General features: G+C 40.0%; 1 protein-coding gene across 4 annotated transcripts in view; it reads left to right on the top strand.

Moving 5' to 3' along the window:
• The first annotated feature begins 566 nt into the window (after positions 1-566).
• Positions 567-21209, top strand: part of DDX46 (DEAD-box helicase 46) — a 35047-nt gene continuing 14404 nt past the window's right edge. For 2 of the 4 annotated variants that reach the window (XM_060271667.1, XM_035105470.2), the window contains exons 1-16: positions 567-700; positions 2876-2908; positions 3553-3741; positions 4046-4186; positions 8659-8755; positions 9287-9452; positions 10566-10723; positions 10872-10985; positions 12183-12348; positions 13008-13128; positions 13462-13637; positions 14464-14585; positions 16380-16458; positions 18975-19057; positions 20222-20386; positions 20954-21116. In XM_060271667.1, coding sequence (XP_060127650.1) covers positions 684-700; positions 2876-2908; positions 3553-3741; positions 4046-4186; positions 8659-8755; positions 9287-9452; positions 10566-10723; positions 10872-10985; positions 12183-12348; positions 13008-13128; positions 13462-13637; positions 14464-14585; positions 16380-16458; positions 18975-19057; positions 20222-20386; positions 20954-21116 — 1990 coding nt within the window. In that variant the 5' untranslated portion in view covers positions 567-683. Of the gene's footprint in view, positions 701-2875; positions 2909-3552; positions 3742-4018; positions 4187-8658; positions 8756-9286; positions 9453-10565; positions 10724-10871; positions 10986-12182; positions 12349-13007; positions 13129-13461; positions 13638-14463; positions 14586-16379; positions 16459-18974; positions 19058-20221; positions 20387-20953; positions 21117-21209 lie in introns of all 4 variants that reach the window. The other 2 variants (XM_060271666.1, XM_035105469.2) reach the window with 1 other exon arrangement.

The following is a 21209-nucleotide window of genomic DNA, read 5'->3' as shown; positions in this document are numbered from 1 at the left end:
CCATGGTGGTGTGTCCCTCCCCACCAGTTGAAGACCAATGCATTAAATACGGTACATTATAAATTTATTGGGTGCATTACTTTTCTGTTCTCCTGGAGGTAGGACCCGCATTTTCTGTCTCTGGCATCAAACCGTATTGTAGCTAAAAAAAAGAATTTGTGAATTTTACATCAAGGTGGCTTAGAAATCATGGTGACCAGAACGGAATCACAGACATGTCAGTATTAAATGCAAACATCAAGAAGCAGCTGATAAATGGAATGTGTCTGCTTGTCTGCTAGCTCAGCAGCACCTTACATTACAGAAGAGATTACAATTTGCGCAATTACAATTACAATCCATACGTTGAACATCAGCTTGCCATGGACATCCGTCTGGTCACTATGAGAACAAGACACATCCAGAAGGGGCTCTTCTTGCGATATCATCACCTGCCGCCTCTTCCGCACAAACGCAGGAGAAAGGAAGGTCCCGGCCAGAGCCTGTGAAAGCTTGGCCCTCCGGACGCTAGGGGTCGCTGTGTCCGGCTGGCGGAAACGCGGGTGACGGCCCCTCGCCTCCGCTTTCTGCGTAGCGCGGTTCATTTCCGCTTCGCTTATTCTTTCGGAAATGGCTGCCGCTGCCTCCGCCGCCGCTAAGCCTTGAGGGATCAAGTCAGGAAGGAAGAGGAAGAGGCCGCCGCAATGGGTCGGGAGTCCAGGTGAGCCGGGAGGCCTTTTGCGGGAGCGGGTCGGGCCCTGCCTGGTTCCTACCCGCCTTGGCCTTTCCGCGAGGCGAAGGGACAAAAGGGTCCTGCCCCTCGGGGAGGCCCTTCGCGGGGCTGCATCAGGGGGAGCCTCGCGGGAGGAAGGCGAAGGAAGGCTATTCGGGGGTCGCGAGGTTCTCTCCTAGCTTCTCGCCGTCGGGAGTGTCGCAACTGCTGAACGGGCTGGGACTTTTGGCTGACTTTTAAAAATATTTATTTCAGACACTTTCATAGAGTCCCTCATTAATTTACTATATTATAGTGACTTACAACTTTAGACGGGGCATGATCAGGGCAGTTTTTCTCTCTGCTTCTCCGTTATGTGTTTGAGGCGGCTGATGGCCATCCTTTTCTCCCACCCCACCCCGGACAGGAATGTTTCTGCCCCTGTTTTAATTTTGATGTCCATGAGATCAATTCTGCTCAATTAAAATAAAATATGCAAAATGTTACCTCCTCTCTGCTTATTAATTTCTAATTTGTTGCTGCTTCTCACCTGTACCAAGCCATTACCGGTAGTTATCCAGACTGGTCATAATCCTCTGTAAATTGGGATGACCTGTACTTATGAACAGCAGACTTGATGTGAATGTTATGAGAGAGGTTCTAACAGCCCGAGAACATAAACTTTTAATAGTACAGTACAGCATAACAACAACAATAATAAATAAATAAATAAATAAATAATTTGTTTCATTTCTACCCAACCCATCTGGCTGGGTTTCCCCAGTCACTCTGGGCGGCTTCCAACAAAAGATTAAAAATACTGTACATTAAAACATCAGTCATTGAAAACTTCCCTAAACAGGACTGCCTTCAGTTGCCTTCTAAATGTCATATATAGTTCTTTATTTCTTTGACATTTGATGGGAGGGCATTTCACAGGGCGGGCGCCACTACTGAGAAGGCCCCCTGGGAAGGTCAACTTTGTTCTTTTTAAAAAGTCCAATATGTCATCAGCTGCCACACTGTTACTGCTGTTAATCAATATTGGGATGAAACAGATTTGCAGCACAGATTTATGATAGCTAGGCTGAACCGAGGCTAGCAATAAATGGTTGTAGCATACCTTATCCAAAATAATTTGTAGAGAGAGCCTTAATAGTGACTTGGCAGATTGCATATTTTTAGTTTTCTTGGTTATATCTCATTCTTATTTTAGGGAGCTCAGGGCAACTTTTGTGGGGCCCACAGTAGTCCGGTCAGGCACTGATCTAACCCATCCCGGCTTAACATCATTACATCCTTGGAGGCTCTCGGACTGTTCACTGAGCCAGTAACAATAACACAAGGCTGCTTCTTATGATTTTTGTTGTAGTACAGTATATGGACATGAATACCTAAGTAAAATTCAGTGTTGTACTATGACAAATGTTCCATCTGCACAACCATCACCAAACAGAATGATCTCCCCTCTTTCACCTGCACACTGTTTTGGAGGTTCTCCTGACTCCCCTTAAGCTAATTGGGGGGTGGGTGCAGGAGGAAAGGCTCATTAGGTGAATCCCACTCCGTGAGTTTAAAATGCACATTATCCAACAAGTATGAATTGTGCATGTGTGTGCTTTTAACTGTGTTCCATACTAAAAAAACACATACAACCAGGTGATTGTGTCTCTACCTGCATGTATAATGAAATAGTCTGTGTGTGTGTGTGTGTGTGTGTGTGTGTGTGTGTGTGTTTTTTAATGGACAACGTATGTGTTTTGTGCTTGGGAAGTTATAGCTGATTACTGAAAATTCTTATAATATTTGGACCTCTGTCTTTTCCAACTTCCCTATGATTTGCCCTGGAAATTATTAATACTCTTGAAACAACTTCTACAGATTGGTTGTCTTGTACCTGGCCTCAAGGCAAATGGATTCCCATATTGGTTAAAAGCCAATGTAATGCTTCTTGGACTAAATGGAATAAAACTCTTGAGTGGCATGGAACATTGTTTGAAGACTTCTGTAATAAACTTGTACAGTAATGACTTTCACAGTAACACATGGTTTCATGACATTAGGGAAAATCCCAGTATTGCATGGCATGAGTCTGGACCATTTATGTCACACAGTGTAAAAGGTTTCATGCTGCTTCAGTAAAAGGTTTCACCTTGCTTATCTTAATCTCTCTCATTTCCTTAGATCAACAAAGCAACAGGTGTCCAAACAAAAACAGTGAGTTACCCTATTTAAAATAATAGTTTTTGATCTCACGCTTTCTAAGCTCAGATGTACTATGTTAATGATTGTGTTAGTAAAGTTCCCATCCTTTTTCAGTATATCTGTATGGGGCGCAATTTAGATATTCACAGGGCCCCCATTCTTTTCTGATGTCTGTGGGTTCTTCCTGCTCAAGATGAAGTGCATTTGTTGCAAAGGAAGAAAACAGTGCTGGGACCTGCTGGTTTTTCATAGGACTACACAATACAGTTCTTTAATTGTTCTATATTTTCAGTTCCACAAAAGGTTTTAGCAAGATATTTAATTAGGTAGCAGTGTTTTAAGTAATACTTTACTCTTTTCACCCTATGTTTGATTTTCTTGGTATGGTTTGCTTAGCAGCCTTAGCTGTGTTATAGTGGCTCTCTTGGGAATGTTTGGCATGTATTTTGTATATTAACCCAATACTTCTAATTCATGATATATGGTAGAGGGAAAGTACAATTCTTAACATTTTGGCTGTAAAAATACTACTGTTTCTACTGCATTATTTCCCTCTACCCCTTCTCAAAATTAAACAATAGGCAATGCACGCCTAATGTGTACGCTAAACTCCAATTTTGGTGTTGTTTATCTTGACCATTCTGTTGCTACCACAGGCATTATCGGAAGCGCTCCTCATCACGAGGGCGTTCTGGTAGCCGTTCTAAGAGTCGCTCTCCATCTGACAAAAGAGCAAAACGTGGAGATGATAGACGTTCTAGAAGCAGGGAGAGAGAACGTAGGCGTGAAAGATCACGGAGCAGGGAGAAGAGGAGATCTCGGTCACGTGATCGAAAGCGTGTGAGGTAAGCAAAGGAAAATTGAATAACTTATTAAAACATTCCTCCCCTGGGAGATACTGGATGTTTTCTGGTGAAAGAGGTTGCCTCTAACTAGAAGATGTGTCCAGTAGGAAGTGTTCTCAGTTGGTCATTTTCCTTGAAAAGCTGTAATCATTGGTATTGATGCTTGTCCTGTTTTCTTTTTAGATTACTAATGAAATCTTTTTAGATGACTAATGAATGTTTTTCTACTCTCTCTCTTTTTAATGATTAAACTAGAAATAATATTTTGTTTACACAGTATTACCCAAAATCTGCTTGTGCGTAGGCGTTCACGAAGCAGAGAGCGGGAACGGAGCAGAGAGAGGAGACGATCACGCAGTCGAGAGAGGAGAAGATCCAGAAGCCGAAGTAGAGGGCGGCGGTCCCGATCTTCTAGCCCTGGCAAGAACAAGAAAGTAGAAAACAGGTAATTGACATACTAATGCATGCCATTTTGTTAAGTATTTGAATACTCTAATAGAATATCTGTAATTATGGTCAACTTTCTATAGACAAGTCATAAGAAAGTTTGAACTTACTCTGGATAACCATGAATTAAGTATACACAGAGAGGGAACCTGCCATCAGTGCAGCTCATTTGAAGATTGGGGGGGGGGGGAATCCAGGGAGGGAAGTGTTTCATTGTGTTTGCTGTGAAGTGGTAGTGCTGACACTGGAGCATCTCTGATAGTGTGATGAGGGAGTTGCAGCTACCTGTTCTGTGACTTTGGGAAGGGAAGAAAACTTTGATAAATACCAATGAGAGAAGAAGAATGTCCCCGGGTAGAGAGCAACATATAGGAAGGCATGGAGATAAGCATGATAGAATAAAAAATAAGAAGGATTGTATTGAGTTTGTGAGGAATAGGGACAAGAGATTGAATATGAAGAAACAAGTGAGTAAATGAAGTGATTAGGGAAGAGCATTGGGGAAATATGCCTAATTGCTTCTGTATGGTATCCAGTTAATAAGTTCTTTTCTCCCTTCCCTCTGTCCTGGTGTGAACTGCAAGTAAATTTCTAATGTTTTTGCTGCAACCATTAGTGCTAGAGATGAAATGCCAAGGTTCTGAAAATTCAGAGTCTGACATTGGAGGATTAATTGTTGGGAAATGCTACATTATAGAGTCCTTTCCCTTATCAAGTTTTTATTACAATACAGTGGTACCTCTACTTACGAATTTAATGCGTTCCAAACGCACATTTGTAAGTGGAAAAAATTGTAAGTCGAATCCCATAAGAATGCATTGGGAGAAGAAATTCGTAAATAGAAACATTCGTAAGTAGAAACATTCGTAAGTAGAGGTACCACTGTATTTCATTTGACTGCTTTGAAATCTGCTCCACCACCACAGTGCCAAAAAGGAAGAGCCCCACATTTTTAACATGCCTCATCTGAACTTGGCATGATTGCAGCAGAAACTATCATGATAATAACAACCTTAAAATTTTGCTGAGATCCAGGACAGATGTTTCACATTTGCCTTCCTCTTAGGTTTGACCTGCTGTTCCACTTTGGTGGACTTTCTCCTTTTAGAACTTTTATTTACCTCAGACACTTCAGTTCTGTATTTTCTCTCTCTCTCTCTCTCTTCCTCCCCCCCTCCCAAATTCCTAAGCTGTATCCACACATTTTTTTAAGCAATCCCAATAAAAATGGAAGAGCATGTGTGGGCAGTGTTAATGTACACAGCATTGCAGAGAGTCAGCAAAGACACAAAATGGTAAATGTTGAGTATTGTGAGGGACATGTAAACGCAGGGAAACACTGTTTACCTTCCTGCTGGAGCAGTACCTATTTATCTACTTGCACTTGGCGTGCTTTTGAACTGCTAGGTGGGAAGGAGATCATTATGATAGGGAGCCTTTTATTTTTATTTTTCTGTAAATAATACTATGTAAGAAAAGATTTAGTTCTGTTTCTTGTTTGTTGAGGAGCTGCTCTATATAGAGAGAGTTGTGTGCATGCTCCACCTAGTGATTGATCTTGGTGCTCTCATTGCTGGGTACTGTGTTTATCTGCTGCTTCGTTATGCTGGGCTGCAAGAAAATGGCATTGGTGATTCTCTGGCCTCTCAGAAAATCAAACCATTCTTTATAACTTGTTCCTTTGGGGCCTCTGTGCTGCTATCACTATGCTTAGAAAACCTGAAGGAGTCCTCTTTGTTCTACAGATCTGCTTTCTCAAAATTAAAAACAGGTGTGCTAAATGAAAAGTATTAGCAAGCATGCGGTCAAGGTATACAATAAAAATATGTAAGCCATTTCAGAAATATATCCATCTAGCTTTATCAACCTTATTCTAAAGTCTCAAAGATAATGTCTTGAAAGTTCAGTGACATAAACTGTTGTTTAAGATAAGCATATGGTTTTTGTTAAAACCTTTCAGTGGGCTCTAAAGAGAACTTTATAAGATTTTACCAACCAAAATGATTTCTACATTTATAGGCAAGGGTTAGCACATGTTTGAATTGGATTTGTCCTTTTTGTGGGAGAAGAGGTGGGAATAATAAAAATCCATAATAAACATGATGAATGGCTTTCATATTGAAGCCAAGCCTGTCAGATTCTGAGGGAAGGTGTGTGTTTTAAAACATTCATTTCGGCCAGCAGTGATTCCTTGGAGGACACTAACACTTCCAAAGCAAGTGCTAAATCACTTAGTGAAACAAGCATTCATTTTTAGTCGATTTGCACAAGCTCCTTCCTTCAAGGAGGTGTAAAATAAACACTGGGACTATTAGTTACGCCTAGGTATTCTGGAAATTAAATTTTCAATAAGTGTTTGCTTTCAAAAAGAAAGAAAGAAAAGATCAAAATGAAGCCTAACACTTGGTATATGCCTATAAATTGTAAAAGTCTGAAATCTATGTGCATGATGAGATTAAGGCCAGGATCTAAAGAGACAAATACAGAGCAATGCAGACAGTTTTCTTTTCTTTTTGAAGCCCCTTGAGTCACATGGGCATAAGAAGGGCCTGGTGGATTAGGCCATCTTGTTCAGTGTCCTGCTCTCACCGTAGCAGCCATGTGCCTATGGGAAGCCCACAAGCAGGGCATGTGCAAGAGCACTCTTCCCTCCTATGGTTTCTAGTAACTGATATTCCAAAGCATACTGCCTCTAATTGTGAAGGCAAAGCATAGCCATCATGGTTAGTAGCCAATGGTTGTTTTTATTTTTTACTTCCATGAATTTGTCTAAGCTTCTTCCAGAATCATCCAAGTTGGTGGCCATTGCACCTTCCTGTGAAAGCAAATTCCATAGTTGAACTGTGTAAAGAAGACACTTTGTATCTTGAATATTCCAAAATTCAGCTTCATTGGGTATTATGAGACAGAAAGAAAAACTTGACTATCCACTTTCTTCATGATATGCATACTTTAATAAACGTCTGTCATGCCTCCTCTAACTTGCCATTTCTCTGAATTAAAAAAATAAATCCAAATACTGCAACTTTTCCTTATAGGGGAGTTTTTCCATCCTCTTGATCATTTTGGTTGCCGTTTTCTGAACCTTATCCAATTCTAAATTATTCTTCTTGATGTGTGGTCATTAGAACTGTACACAGTGTTCCAAGTGTCTTCATACCATAGCTTTGTGTAATGCTGTTATGATATCAGTAGTTTTATTTTCAGCTTCTTTCCTAATGATCCTTACAGCTGCCACACACTGGGTCAACACCTTAATTGAACTATGCACTATAACCCCAAGGTCTCATTCCTGGTCAGTCACTGCTAGTTCAGACCCCAGGAGCATATATGTGAAATGCATTGCTTCATACTTGTACTCTAGATTGCTTATGAACGAGTTAAAAAGCACCAGTGTGTGTATGCAGTAGGGCCTTTTCAGTGGAAGCTCCTACATTTTGGAAATACCTATTTTTAGATGTGTGTCCGATGGCAACTCTACATATATTTTGAAGGCATGTTAAGGTACAGCTTTTTACTCCAGCTTTTGGGAGTGTTTGATTAGTTGTTTGTGATTGTATACTGGTTATGTTGAACTGAGTTTAGCTGTCATTATGTTATTTTATTTTATTTTATATTGTACTGTCTTTTTGCTGTGTAGCTTGTTCTGTGACCTTGTGGTGTAGGGCAGGTAATGAATGCACCAAATAAGTAATAAATCCTCTGCAGCCAGTATGACAGTAGTTAGGGATGATAGGGTTGTAGTCCATCAGTTTTTGGGGATTCAAGGTTTGGGGAGGGTGCTTTAGATTATATTTTATGGCTGTAATGTTTTACACATTTACTTGGATGTGAGTCCTTTTGAACGTGGTAGTCTTATTTTTTAATAAACAGGTTTGTATCCATCAAAGTCAGCATGCTAATTGAACAAATTCTACTTGTTCAATGGAACTTCTCCCTCTCTTCCCCCTGTGTGCCCCTCCAAATCTGCTTTTAGGATTCTACAGTGCAAATCTCCTAATCTGCTCTTTGGGAAAAGCGAGGGAGGGGAATTTCTGTTGCGTGCAGAATGGAAGTCATTCTGCGAGTGCAATAACATTATTCCCAAACCTTTTGAGTCTCAGAGCACATTTAGAAAACAAACTATTACTTTCACCACAAAATATCCACTTATGTAAGAAAAACTGGTAGTGCTCAGAACCTCCCCCTCTCAAAAAAGGCAAAGCACCTGCACATATCCCAAAACAAACAGAATGCATAGGAAAGAAGCAGGCAGCTCACACCCAGCAAAACTGAGAGAGGCAGGGGGCCTTGACAGGTGCAAAGTCTGTGTCTGTCATGTTGGGGATTCCATTGTTAAATAATAATTTACCATAGGCTATTAATACTTATGCATAATACCATTATTGTTTCCTTCACTACACCTAAAACCTCTTAAGGGAAGCTGACATTCACCATCAGTCATACGCAACTCTTGATACTGTCTTTCAGATCACGATCTAAAGAAAAGGTAGAAGGTGTGGAAGTTAACAAAGAAAAGAAAAAAGAGAAAGAGGACAAAGAAGAAGAAAAGGGTCAAGATGTAAATGTATGTATAGTAACTATTGAAACGTTTCATTGTTCAATGGCACAATGCTGTAGTTTATCGACTTCATAGTGTTTCTAAATTTGTATAAAGTCTTGTTTCTTTGCATGTAGCACAAACAGCTGTTCTAAATCATCCTTTCTTTTGGGCAGAATGTAGTGGCCCAGTAGAGGACTTCTAACAAGTATAACATAGGCTACATTTGTGTTGTGACTATGGGCATTTACTTACCACTGCTGTAACAACAGTCTCTTGTAATTACAGCTGTGCAGCTGGAACTTGCTTGCTTTTTCCTATGTCCTGCTGCTTATGTTTTACTTCATTAGTGAATGAAACAGAGTAGCTGTCCAAGGCACAGAATGACAGTAGTGTACTTAATTCTCCAAGAGAGTGAACTTACACATGAGTATTACACATGAGTTTCCCAAGATTTTACGTTGGATGTGACTGGCAATGTCTTGCATCTCCCTTTGGAAAAACAGAGTTCATGTCAGTGATCAGTAACTGCATATAGTTTCTTTTTTCCCCCCTCAGAATTTTGATCAGAACAAACTTGAAGAGGAAATGAGGAAGCGAAAAGAAAGAGTAGAGAAATGGAGAGAAGAACAGCGCAAAAAAGCTATGGAAAATATAGGAGAACTAAAGAAAGAAATTGAAGAAATGAAGCAGGGGAAAAAATGGAGCTTAGAAGATGATGATGGTAGGAACTTCTTATGTAACTAACTGTGAAGAGGGAAGCCTTTTTGTTGCTGTTGAACGTGTGGATGTGGAAGATCATGTGCTGTACTATGTCATATGTACTTTACTTTTTTGCTTTCAAAGTGCTTAAGGGAGAGGGGAAGATATGGGCTGCATTTGCATGTCATGCTAAGCCCAAACCATGGCTGATAGTATGCAAATATGCAAACTCCCGAGGAGGAATTAGCATCCGCTTTACTCCTTCCCAGATTTCTTAGTTCGCTGCTGTGTAACAGCTAAGCCAAGGTTAGGTTTGATGTGTTGTCTGAACCCAGGATCATGGTTAAGGTCTCTCCTGAACTATGATACGTAGATAAGGTTTGCAGTTACGGGTCCTGGTTAGGTAGGAGAGATGTTTGCCACAATCCCAGATTCGGATGACACACTAAGCCAAACCTTGGCTTAGCTGCCATGCCATGCTGGGGAGGAGCAAAATAGGTGCAAACTCATTGTTGGGAACCAGCATTTTTGCATTGTCTTGATAAATTATTCTTTGGTTTACAGTGATGTGCAAACCGGGCCATTGGGTTGGGCCCATATTAAGCTTCTGAGCCTATATGAACTGACCCAGACCCTGTGATCATCACCTGAGGTCCTTTGTGTGCCCCTCCATGGGAGGTCCAGAGGGTGGCAACATAAGAATGGGCCTTTTTTGTGGTGGCTCCCTGTTGTGGAATGCTGTCCCAAGGGCAGCTTGCCTGGTGCCTTCATTGCGTATCTTTAGGTACCAGGTGTATATGTTTTGCTATAAGCAGACGTTTGGCTGATTAAATATTCTATGGCCTCTTAAACATGTTTTTGGAAGGGGGTTTGTTTTTATTTTATTATGTATTTGTGTTCTCATTTTCTGTTTTTATGTTGTGAGCCCCCCTGTGAACTTTGGATGAATGCAGTATACAAATATGATGATGGTGATAATGATAAATGGATGCATGCAAGTGTAAGAGTTTTCCAAGTTGTTTGGCAAGAAGAAACAATTTTATTCATTTGTTTATGAAAGCATGAATTGTAATTGTACAAACTGCTTGTATCACAGAATGGTTTTAAATACTACTAAAATCTCTTTTTGCATTAGATGATGATGAAGAAACTGCAGAAGGGGAAAAGGAAGGTACTGAGATTGAAGATGAAGAGCTTGATCCATTAGATGCATATATGGAAGAAGTGAAAGAAGAGGTTAAGAAGTTCAATATGAGAAGTGTAAAAGGTGGAGGTGGAGGTGGAAGTGAAAAGGTAAATTTGAAAAAATAATAATGTTCAGGTCTTAAAATAGTTTTTTGTGCATTAAATCTGAAATATATGAGATCAAAACTAGTATATAGTGTTTGCTAGTAGGGTGGCTTGTAAAATTTCTAATGTTTATGACCTTTTCTTTTTAAAGAAATCTGGGCCAACAGTTACTAAAGTAGTAACAGTGGTGAAAACCAAAAAAGCATCTCCAGAAACAGAAAAGAAGAAAGGAGAACTTATGGTGAATGACCAAGATGCAATGGAGGTAATTACAACATGCCAAATTGTTTATTTTGCCATATGAAATCCCCTATCAAGTTTATAGATTTTAGAAAACAGTTTGTTTTAACCATGTATGTAACCCAGTTTTGTGATGTTCACCAATCTATATGCAAAATTGCATATTTTCCACAGAAAAAATGAAGAGTTGCCGTAGGCATTGTGAAATATAATGGCATTTGCCGATACTTAAGTCTTAATACCTTCCCTTTGAGATTTATACTTTCAGAACTGCAGAGTCACTGATAATAATTAGAAGTGAGAAGGATTAGGATAAGCATCTTGCGAGGCCTTACGGTGGCAACAGAAGAGGGCGGCAATAGTAGTGGCAGCCTACGAGGCCTGATGGCGACATAAGCAGTGGGACTTACGAGCTCTCGCCATGGTGGAAAGAAGTGGCGGCGGCCTGCAAGTCCTCCTGGCGGTAGTGGGAGGTGGTGGTAGAAGCTGTGGCAGCCTGCCTCAGCAAGGCCTTACAAGCCGCTGCTGCTACCACCACCATGAAAAAGGCTTGCAGGCCATTGCCGCTTTTGCCACTGTGGCAAGGCCTTGAAGGCCACCACTACTGACGTCACCATGACAAGGCCTCTCAGGCTGCTGCCACTGCCGCTGCTGCTGTTGCCCACTGCCATGACAAAGCTTCTCAGGCTGCTGATTATTGTGCCACTGCTGCCAGGCTGCTGCTGCTACTGCCCCTCCCCCTGTTGTTAATTTTGCCACCGCCAGGCTGCTGCCATGTCTGCCGCCTAGCAAGCCTGCTGGCAGTCTGGCAGTCCCAGATTATTTCTATTCACTATGACTCATCATCATACTTTAGATTGTCCTGAGTACCACCATTTGCCAAGTCCCAAACCAAAAGTCTCATTTGGATGAATTTTGGCTTTCCTGCTGCTGGTGATTGATAATATCATTTATCAGTTTTAGACCTGTAAGTAGTAGCAGTTGCCAGGACATTGTCCTGTTCACCTCTGCATAGTTCCTTATTTCAGATATCATGATATATCACGATGTTTAGCTGGTTATATATCACTATATTGGAAACCAGTTATTGCCCAGCCCTGGTCTGCTCTTAGTATAACTTTCAGTTAACAAGGTAAAGGTAAACATGCTCTGCAGAAAGCAGATTTTGCCTGAATATTCCTTTGCCTGAATGTTTAACTTTTGTGATTTTATAACTCAACAGTATTCCTCTGAAGAGGAGGAAGTAGATCTCCAGACTGCACTGACAGGGTACCAGACCAAACATAGGAAATTGCTGGAACCAGTGGATCATGGGAAGATTGAATATGAGCCCTACAGGAAAAACTTCTATGTTGAAGTCCCAGAGCTAGCTAAGATGACTCAGGAAGGTAATAACAACCGTCAAAGTAGTAGTAACTCTAGTTTCAGAGCTGTTGCATTTCAGATGACCATGGATAAAAATACGTTGGGAGACACTTGGCATACAGTAAGCCAGGCATAGGCAACCTTGGCTCTCCAGATGTTTTGGAACTACAACTTCCATGATCCCTAGCTAACAGGGCCAGTGGTCAGGGATCATGGGAGTTTTAGTTCCAAAATATCTGGAGAGCCAAGGTTGCCTATGCCTGCAGTAAGCCTTCAGCCTTCAGCCCTAAATCCAATTTCATATATAGTCTAAACACATTGGGTACAATGTTGGTGGGATTGCCAAATTATTTTCTCCTGAACACCCACGCGCCCCTTTTAAATTTCTTTTTCTTTTTCTCCCAGTGCTTAAAGCTGAATGTGCACAAGTTACTTATGCATAAATTGTGGTCTTATTGTATTAGGAAAAGAGAGTCATCAACAGAATGGCCTATATTAATGCATAACACTGTCTTTTGTAGTCATGTTTACAACATAGAAAGCTTATTGTAAATCTCAATATGCTTTATCAAAAACATTGCTGCAGAGGTCAATAATATCACATGTACAGAGAATATCTTACAAGAGGGCATTGATTGATGTGGATAAGTTAATCAGTATTCTAATGTGGATTGTGTTTCAGAGGTGAATGCATATAGGCTGGAAATGGAAGGAATTATAGTCAAGGGTAAAGGATGTCCTAAGCCAATTAAAACCTGGGTACAGTGTGGTATTTCTATGAAAATCCTGAGTTCCATGAAAAAGTAAGTGAACTGCAGCAAAATGAAGCATGTATGTCTTGAAGTGTATATGAATTCTTCCTGTCAGGGTCTTTGCTTTCTGACTTGTGCTGTTTGCAGCACATGGTTACCATGTGAATCTGTGTAAAAGAAATTATCTAACAAGCCATGCAAATTCAAGATTTCAGGGTAGCTACAGGTAACTTAATTATTTTGTGTCACTTGTTCACTAATCGTATATATGTTGTGATGTATTTTAATTTCAATTAATAATTTTGACTATGTAATTTTTTTTAAAAAAAATGTGCATAATAGAACGTTCAAGTTCTTAACATACAATCTCTGATTTCCTTTAAGGCATGGCTATGAGAAGCCCACCCCTATCCAAGCCCAGGCTATACCTGCAATTATGGGTGGACGTGATTTAATTGGCATTGCTAAAACAGGAAGTGGAAAGACTATTGCTTTTCTGTTGCCCATGTTCAGGCACATCATGGATCAGAGACAACTAGAAGAAGGAGAGGGTCCAATAGGTACATGATAGCAACATTCTTTTTAATCTCATGGTGTTTGTGTGCAGGTTAATAATTAATTTAATGGATCAAGCATGAACTGGAAGTGAACTATGAAAGGAAATCCCTGGCTTGTGCTATATATTTATAATGTCACTATTAAATTTGGTAACTGTTCTCCTTGCCAGGAGGAGGGGAAAACAATACAGGATATGCTTTGCTTCTGTGTTGCAGGTGTATCTTAAGTGTTCATTTCTTCTAGCAGAATATGTGTGGATTAGTTTATGGAGCCATCCTCAAGTTTCCTTCCTTCCCCAATCTTTCTCCCCAAACACCACCTCATATATATTGAGGTACTGGGTGCTGCTAAGCAACTTAAGGATTTACTAAGGAAAAGCACCAGGTTGCAGTACAAAGGAGAATGGAGCACATGTGTTTAGGAAATTTGCAGCAAAATGAGGAACAAAACTGAAACAAAATGCAAAGGATGGTTGTCTGAATTTGTCTGTGAGCCACCAAGCTATTACTTTGCCAATTTGTTATTTTAAAAAAAGCAAGTTCATGGCTTAACGGGAAGAAATTGAATGAAACTCATATTTACCTTGTTTCTTTACACACTTTACGTTGTACATAAAATCCTATACATCTATAAAATACCTATTACTATGACATATTAGATTTCTCTCACAAAAGAAAATTATGCCATTCTAGAAATTGGATTTCTTTTGTGGAAGGAAATCGTACTACCTTTTAAGCATGTGTTGGAAGTAAGGTGCTGAAAATGGTGAGATTTGCTTATGAGTAAAGAGTTACAATTTTTGTAATTGCACTGCTTTGTTCTTTTCAGCTGTTATTATGACTCCTACTCGAGAGCTGGCTTTACAGATTACAAAGGAGTGTAAGAAGTTCTCAAAGACACTTGGGGTTAGAGTTGTATGTGTATATGGAGGAACAGGAATAAGTGAACAGGTACATATAAATCTTGCCTCTCTATTCATAGTACAGTGGTGCCTCGCTTAACGAATGCCCTGCTTAACGAAATTTCCGCTTAACGAAATGATTTTTCGAGCGGAGGTTGCCTCGCTAGACGAATGCGTTTTACGAAAAATTCGTCTAGCGAATCGCGGTTTCCCATAGGAATGCATTGAAATTCAATTAATGCGTTCCTATGGGCAAAAAAAAATTCAAAAAAAATTCAATGCATTCCTATGGGATTCGCTAGACGAATTTTTCGCTATAAGAAAAGACCCGTGGAACGAATTAATTTCATCTAGCGAGGCACCACTGTATCTCGATTTGTGTTGCTATCAGTGCAGAATTTGTTTGGAATCCTTTTTCTTTTTTAGCTTTCAAGTAGCTTCTCTGTAACAGTTGTTTAATTTAGAGAGAATGCAAAGGTTACTGTTTTGGATCCAGAGAGGCATGAGCTGAGCTCTGCTCTTGCAGCAGCCTTTCATGGCTATTCCCCAAGAGGGACAGGACACCCATCGGGGTTGTGTGTGTTTCTATTTCTTCTCTGATGCATACATTAGCAAAGGGACTTTTTGCTGAAGGATTCAGCAAAATCACCATCTTAGTAGCTCAGTAGGTACGGTAGAACATGAGACTCTTAATCTCTGGGTCAAGGGTTCAAGCCCCATGTTGGGCAAAATATTCTTGCATTGCTTGCAGGGGGTTGGGCTAGATGACCCTTGTGGTCTCTTCCAACTCTACAGATCCATGAAAATGAATATGTTCCTATTCTGGTAAAATTTTATGAACTTTCAGTTTTGTTGTTGAACCCACAGCTGTTGTTTTGACTGCAGAGTTGCTTTCACAATTTATATAGTAACTAGCTGGCCCTGCCTCGCGTAGCTGTGGCTCAGTCCTTTGATGTCCACTGGAGGTCGCTATTTATTTTGACACAAAATCAGGTATATACCTGTCACAGGTGTGCCATCTGTCCAATCTAACTTGATAGGAACACTATGCCATCCGCATGTGACGTTGTGGCCAAATTTGATGGCAATTGGGCAAGCAGTTTCGGAGAAAGGTGGGCTTTAACAAAACACATTTTCTACATTTATATATACTGTATATAGATTGGGAGTTTCCCAGTTGCATATTTGGGACATTCCACACTTAATAATTCACAAGAAATGGAAGGTATCGAATCTAAACTCTGCCACAAAACAGAGGGCAGTATTCAACTAAGTCAGGCATCCCCAAACTGCGGCCCTCCAGATGTTTTGGCCTACAACTCACATGATCCCTAGCTAACAGGACCAGTGGCCGGGGAAGATGGGAATTGTAGTCCAAAACATCTGGAGGGCTGAAGTTTGGGGATGCCTGAACTAAGTATTATTTGGAATAGACCCATTGAAATTAATCAACATGGCTAAGTTAGCTCCATTAATTTCACTGGGTCTACTCTGAGTAAAAGCTGGATACCACCCAAGGCAATTTAAATTACAATAGGTTGGATGCAGACTTTGCCTTCTACAAACAAAAGGCCGTCCTGAGCTAGGCAACTGCAGATTAATCTTCATGGGGCACCATAGTAAGTAAGGTGTTTGCAAGCATCTTACTATGTTTTTATTTGTTTTATCTGACAAAAAATGAGCCAATCAGATGTTGCAGGGGAATAATACCCCCAACCTTTATTGTTTACAGCTGAGGGAATTGGTACTTAATCACTGATGAATAGAATAAATTGCTTAAGGGTTGCTGATAATACCATGAGTGTTATAAATTTTAATTTTCCTCAACTTATTTTATAACCAGATTGCTGAACTGAAAAGGGGTGCTGAAATAATCGTTTGCACACCTGGCCGCATGATTGACATGTTAGCAGCTAACAATGGTAAGAAGAGACTTTCATTTAATGATTTTCTTTAATGATAAATAAATGGGACATTTTATTCATAAGTGGAATTCTGGAAGTCATATATTTCTTGAAGCTGTGATATCAGATATGGTGAATATAGTAATAAAAATGGTTCTTTCCAATAACGTTTAGATGTGGGTCTTATAAGTGAAGGACAGTAACTCTTAAGAATTTCTTAGAAAAAGTATATGCATTTTAGATTTATATCTCAACTTCAAAATTGGCTTACTTAGGATTACTGTTTCTTAATTTGAAGTTATGCTGCCTGTCTGATGTTTGTCGACATTAATGCAACATCCTTTTGTTGAAGGAAATATAGCTGCACATTTCTAAATTAAAGTAAATCCACAATTCTTTTTCAACAAAAACATGAAATTTCTCTCATATATACTAAACAGAGATATTGCAGCTTTAAAATGCCTTTTATTTCAGTATTGCATGCTTGTCAAATAATGTTTGATTTGCTTAAATATTGTACTTCAAAACCTCTACTAAACTGTTGACATTTGACTTCTGTGGGGAAAGTTCCTTCAAGAATTGTAGAACTGGGCTTCCAAGACTTAAGCCATCAAAGGTAGGTACATCATTGCAGTTCGCAAGCAAAAGTACACTTTTAGGAGCTGAATAAATAATGAAAATTCTGCCAATTAAAATTGGATAATAACATGTGTATTTAGTCCTGAAGGATATTTACCTTTTATCTGCTTTAAATTAGCTACCTTAAAAGCCACATTAAAACAGCTTTTCCGCTTCCTTTTTTTCCCCTTGCTTCAAAATAGTTAAATTGTGTGATCCTCCCCTTGTGTCTAACTCAGTCCAGCATCCAAATAAGTAGTTGAGAAATTCAGATCATAATTGATGATTGGAAGTGACCTAGGGATATGCAGAATTAAAGAATCACCTGGAAGGGAGCTTGTGGTGGAGTGCATAACCTCTATGCTGTGGAGAAAGTTCCATGCTTTTTTAGATACCTCAAACTTCATGTAAGGTTTCTGCTCTTCCCATGTTCAGAGGAGGTTGGGTAGGGTTTTTCCTGTCTTACCCATTCCCTTTATAGCATATAGAAGCAGCAATACCTGCAGGTTTTAGACATTTAAAATCTACCCTAGTTTTAAGTGTTTAAGGGTTTTGTTGTTAAAACTCAGTCTGCTCTCATGTAATTCCAAATCACATGAGATTAGATCAGGGGTCAGCAACCTAAGGTCCATGGGCCGGTAGCCCGCTCTTTACCAGCGCGGTGTGGGGACTGACTTCCGGGTTGATGGCACCTGTGTGCCGGAAATAGCATGTGCGCACACATGCGGGACAGACAAGCATCTGTGCGCATGGGCACATGCTATTTCCGGCATACATCCGGGTCAGAGGAGCACCAGAAATAGCGTACGCACACGGGCGCTCCTCTGATGGACGGAGCGTGGACCGGCCCATTGTCCGGTAAGCTTGCCGACCCCTGGATTAGATCCTAAAATCCCAAGTGGAAAGCACTACCACACATGCAGGATGTGTATGTGTTGTAGTGCTTTCCACTGATCCCCCACCTTATTTTTTCTCTCTCACACACCCCTCCCCCATGCTGTGCTTCACACTGATTCATGACCCCCTAGAGTGGTGGGGGGAGGGCTTTAGATGTTGCAGCTAATGGAGGGGGGAACCCACAAATTGCATATGCAATGTGTGTGGGGAAGTGTGTTCTACTTACATATGGGGGTTCTTCAATTCAATGATATAATACATAATTGCTACTGTGTACAACATTTTAAGTTTAGCTTCAAATGCATTTTGTATTGGCACTTCTGGAATCAGAATTTTTTGTGATTTATTTTAAAGACAAATTATTTGAGTTAAGACTGAATTATAAGTGTTAAGGTGTGTCTGAAGGTATGGGAAATGTGGCTTATGCAATTCTTGTTGTTAGCTGCTGTCTAGAAGATTCTCCTTATCTTCAAATCAATGTGAGAGGTGCTGATTCTGACGAAAACAGTGACAAAACTCTTGTCTTCTTTGTGGTTACTTTCATCCATCATAAATATTTCAAATAATAATCTATGTAGAGGCTTTTGTGGGGCTTCTTCAGTTAGCTCTTGAACTTTGCCTTCCACACATGCGCTGTAATCTCTAATATGTTTTTTTCTAGGTGGCGCTCACAGATAGTGGCTGATGTGGCTCGTTGCTTCACCTCAGTCTTAGTTTTATGATGTGTTTTGGTGAGGGCTGTTTTCTGAATTTTACAGGTTCTTCTGGCCCTATACTGGTATGCAAGAGAGGAGTTTGACAAAATAATGGGCCTTGTGCATCAGTACACAATTGCCAAAATGTCAATGGAGCAAGAGATAAGGCATTTAGCGAATTGCTTTTCTAAAATAAATATAACATTTAATGTCTGTTTAGCCAGTAGTCAGAATATGTACCATTTTATTTACATTTGCTGTTGAAGAAAAATGGCCTTTAGAGTTATTCTTGTTTCTCTTTATTTTTCTCTCGCCTTTTCATAGGTCGAGTTACAAATCTTCGGAGAGTGACATATGTTGTCCTTGATGAAGCTGATAGAATGTTTGACATGGGCTTTGAGCCTCAGGTGAGAATGGGAAACTACTAGACTTCAGCAAGTTGTTTTCTAAAAATTTAGAATAATAGAATTGTAGAGTTGGAAGAAGTTATTTGTAAATTTGTGTCTTTTTAGTTCAGACCTTGGGTCATATTGCAACCCTCCAGGTCTTTCTATATGGTCCTTGGGACTCTCCCTAAACCACATCCTGACCCTGCTTTGCACCATCCTTGAGTGTTTTGCCTAGTGTCAGTTTGTCCTTGAACTCTAATAATGCTACTTGCTTGGCTGGATGGAAGATAGAGAGGGATGTGTGAACAAGTGTAGAAACTAGTTTGCTGTACAAAGTAAAATTCATATTTGTTCTGCCCATTGTTACCTCTGCCCTTGCCCATGTGGCCTCTGAAAGATGCCTAAAAGGGATTGCAGCTCCCAAGACAAAAATCCAGTGTTTAGAACATACGTGATTAATCTGAAATGGGTGCCTGGAAAGTTCACAGACTTGGCTGACACATACTTAGCCCTATAGTGTTGCCTGCTCCCCAGTTCAGTAGACTATATACAAAATAGCACCAGGCAAAAACAAAAGGGATGTACAGTATATAAGAAACTCTAGAAGGCTTATGCTTGTGGCAAACCTATCAGAAAGATTAGCCACCACTAATGTAGGCACTGAAGTTTCTTTCCTGTAGAATGTAGGAGGGTTGCTCTGCACTTTTTGTTGCGGAATTTGTACAGAAGTAGACCTGCAAAAATAATCATTATAGGAGATTGTCCCATGCCCAACAGTAATCAATGTCCCCAATGTTCACTTGCTTTCCAATTACAGTACAATTTTCTTTCAGTAAATGAAAAAGCACTGAGAGCATATTTGAGTATTTGTACAGCCAATGTAAAGTGTTGGGGTAAACCAGACATATGCAAACTCGGCCCTCAAGATGTTTTGGGACTACAATTCCCATCATCCCTGACCACTGGTCCTGTTAGCTAGGGATCATGGGAGTTGTAGTCCCAAAACATCTGGAGGGCCAAGTTTGCCTATGCCTGCTATGTTCCATAGGCTTTTGCAAAAATGTTTGGTTACTAAAATGCTTCCCATCTATGTAAGGTTTTGCATTGTATTGCATGAGCTGAGATGCAAGTAATTTGATTTGGAGAATTGTGGTGTTAACCTTCCCTTTGAACTTGCTCTAGGTTATGCGCATTGTAGACAATGTGAGACCTGATCGCCAGACTGTTATGTTCTCTGCTACCTTCCCTAGAGCCATGGAGGCTTTAGCTCGTCGAATATTAAGCAAGCCAATAGAAGTCCAAGTTGGTGGTAGGAGTGTCGTCTGCTCTGATGTGGAACAAAAAGTGGTAAGTTTCAGGAATATATCTTCTGTATCTGCTGCTTTTGCAACAAACTGCTCAAAACTCAGTTGTACATACAAAACTATACATCCGAGATGGCTTCATCTCTGGATTATTTTGAAAAAAATTGACCTCTAAAATACATTCACTTTACAAAGTAGACTGACGATTACAGTAGTGAGATTTATTTTTCCTTATACCAAGGATATTATTTATTTTTTCTTCCACCAAGGTTACTATTTGTATGCACAGTCTATGAGCTGTTGTGCCAGGAAGCTTATATATAATGGGGGCTTCCTTTGCATGATTCTGACCAGCTCTCTGAATCCTAGCAGCACAGCTCTTTCTTGTACTTCTTTGACCCACTTGCTTAGATGCAGCTGTAGTTTTTTTTGTTTTTGTTTTTGCAAAATTTAGCAATTTGCACTATCAAAATTAAAGCAAGAATCATAGAGTTGAGATGGAAGAGAACTGTATATTGACTTACTTGATTTTTCCTTCCAATATGTCGGGAAGCCAATTTAAGCAATTATCTGTGAGATGCTGTCTCCTTAAACTATGTTGTTCTTTCAGATTGTCATAGAGGAGGAGAACAAGTTTTTGAAGTTACTTGAATTATTGGGACATTATCAGGAACAAGGAGCTGTCATTATATTTGTAGATAAACAAGAACATGCTGATGGATTGCTGAAAGACTTAATGCGAGCCTCCTATCCCTGCCTGTCTCTTCATGGAGGTAATGGACATTATTCAGTCATTACATCTATATAACTAGAGTAATGAAACCTGAATAATGTCATTTCTCAACGTCTGTATTATGTGTCCTCCA

This window comes from Zootoca vivipara, chromosome 2, assembly GCF_963506605.1.
Source record: "Zootoca vivipara chromosome 2, rZooViv1.1, whole genome shotgun sequence".
Taxonomy (NCBI): domain Eukaryota; kingdom Metazoa; phylum Chordata; class Lepidosauria; order Squamata; family Lacertidae; genus Zootoca; species Zootoca vivipara.
The sequence above is the reverse complement of the archived record's forward strand: the minus strand, read 5'-3'. Positions and strand labels throughout refer to the sequence as shown.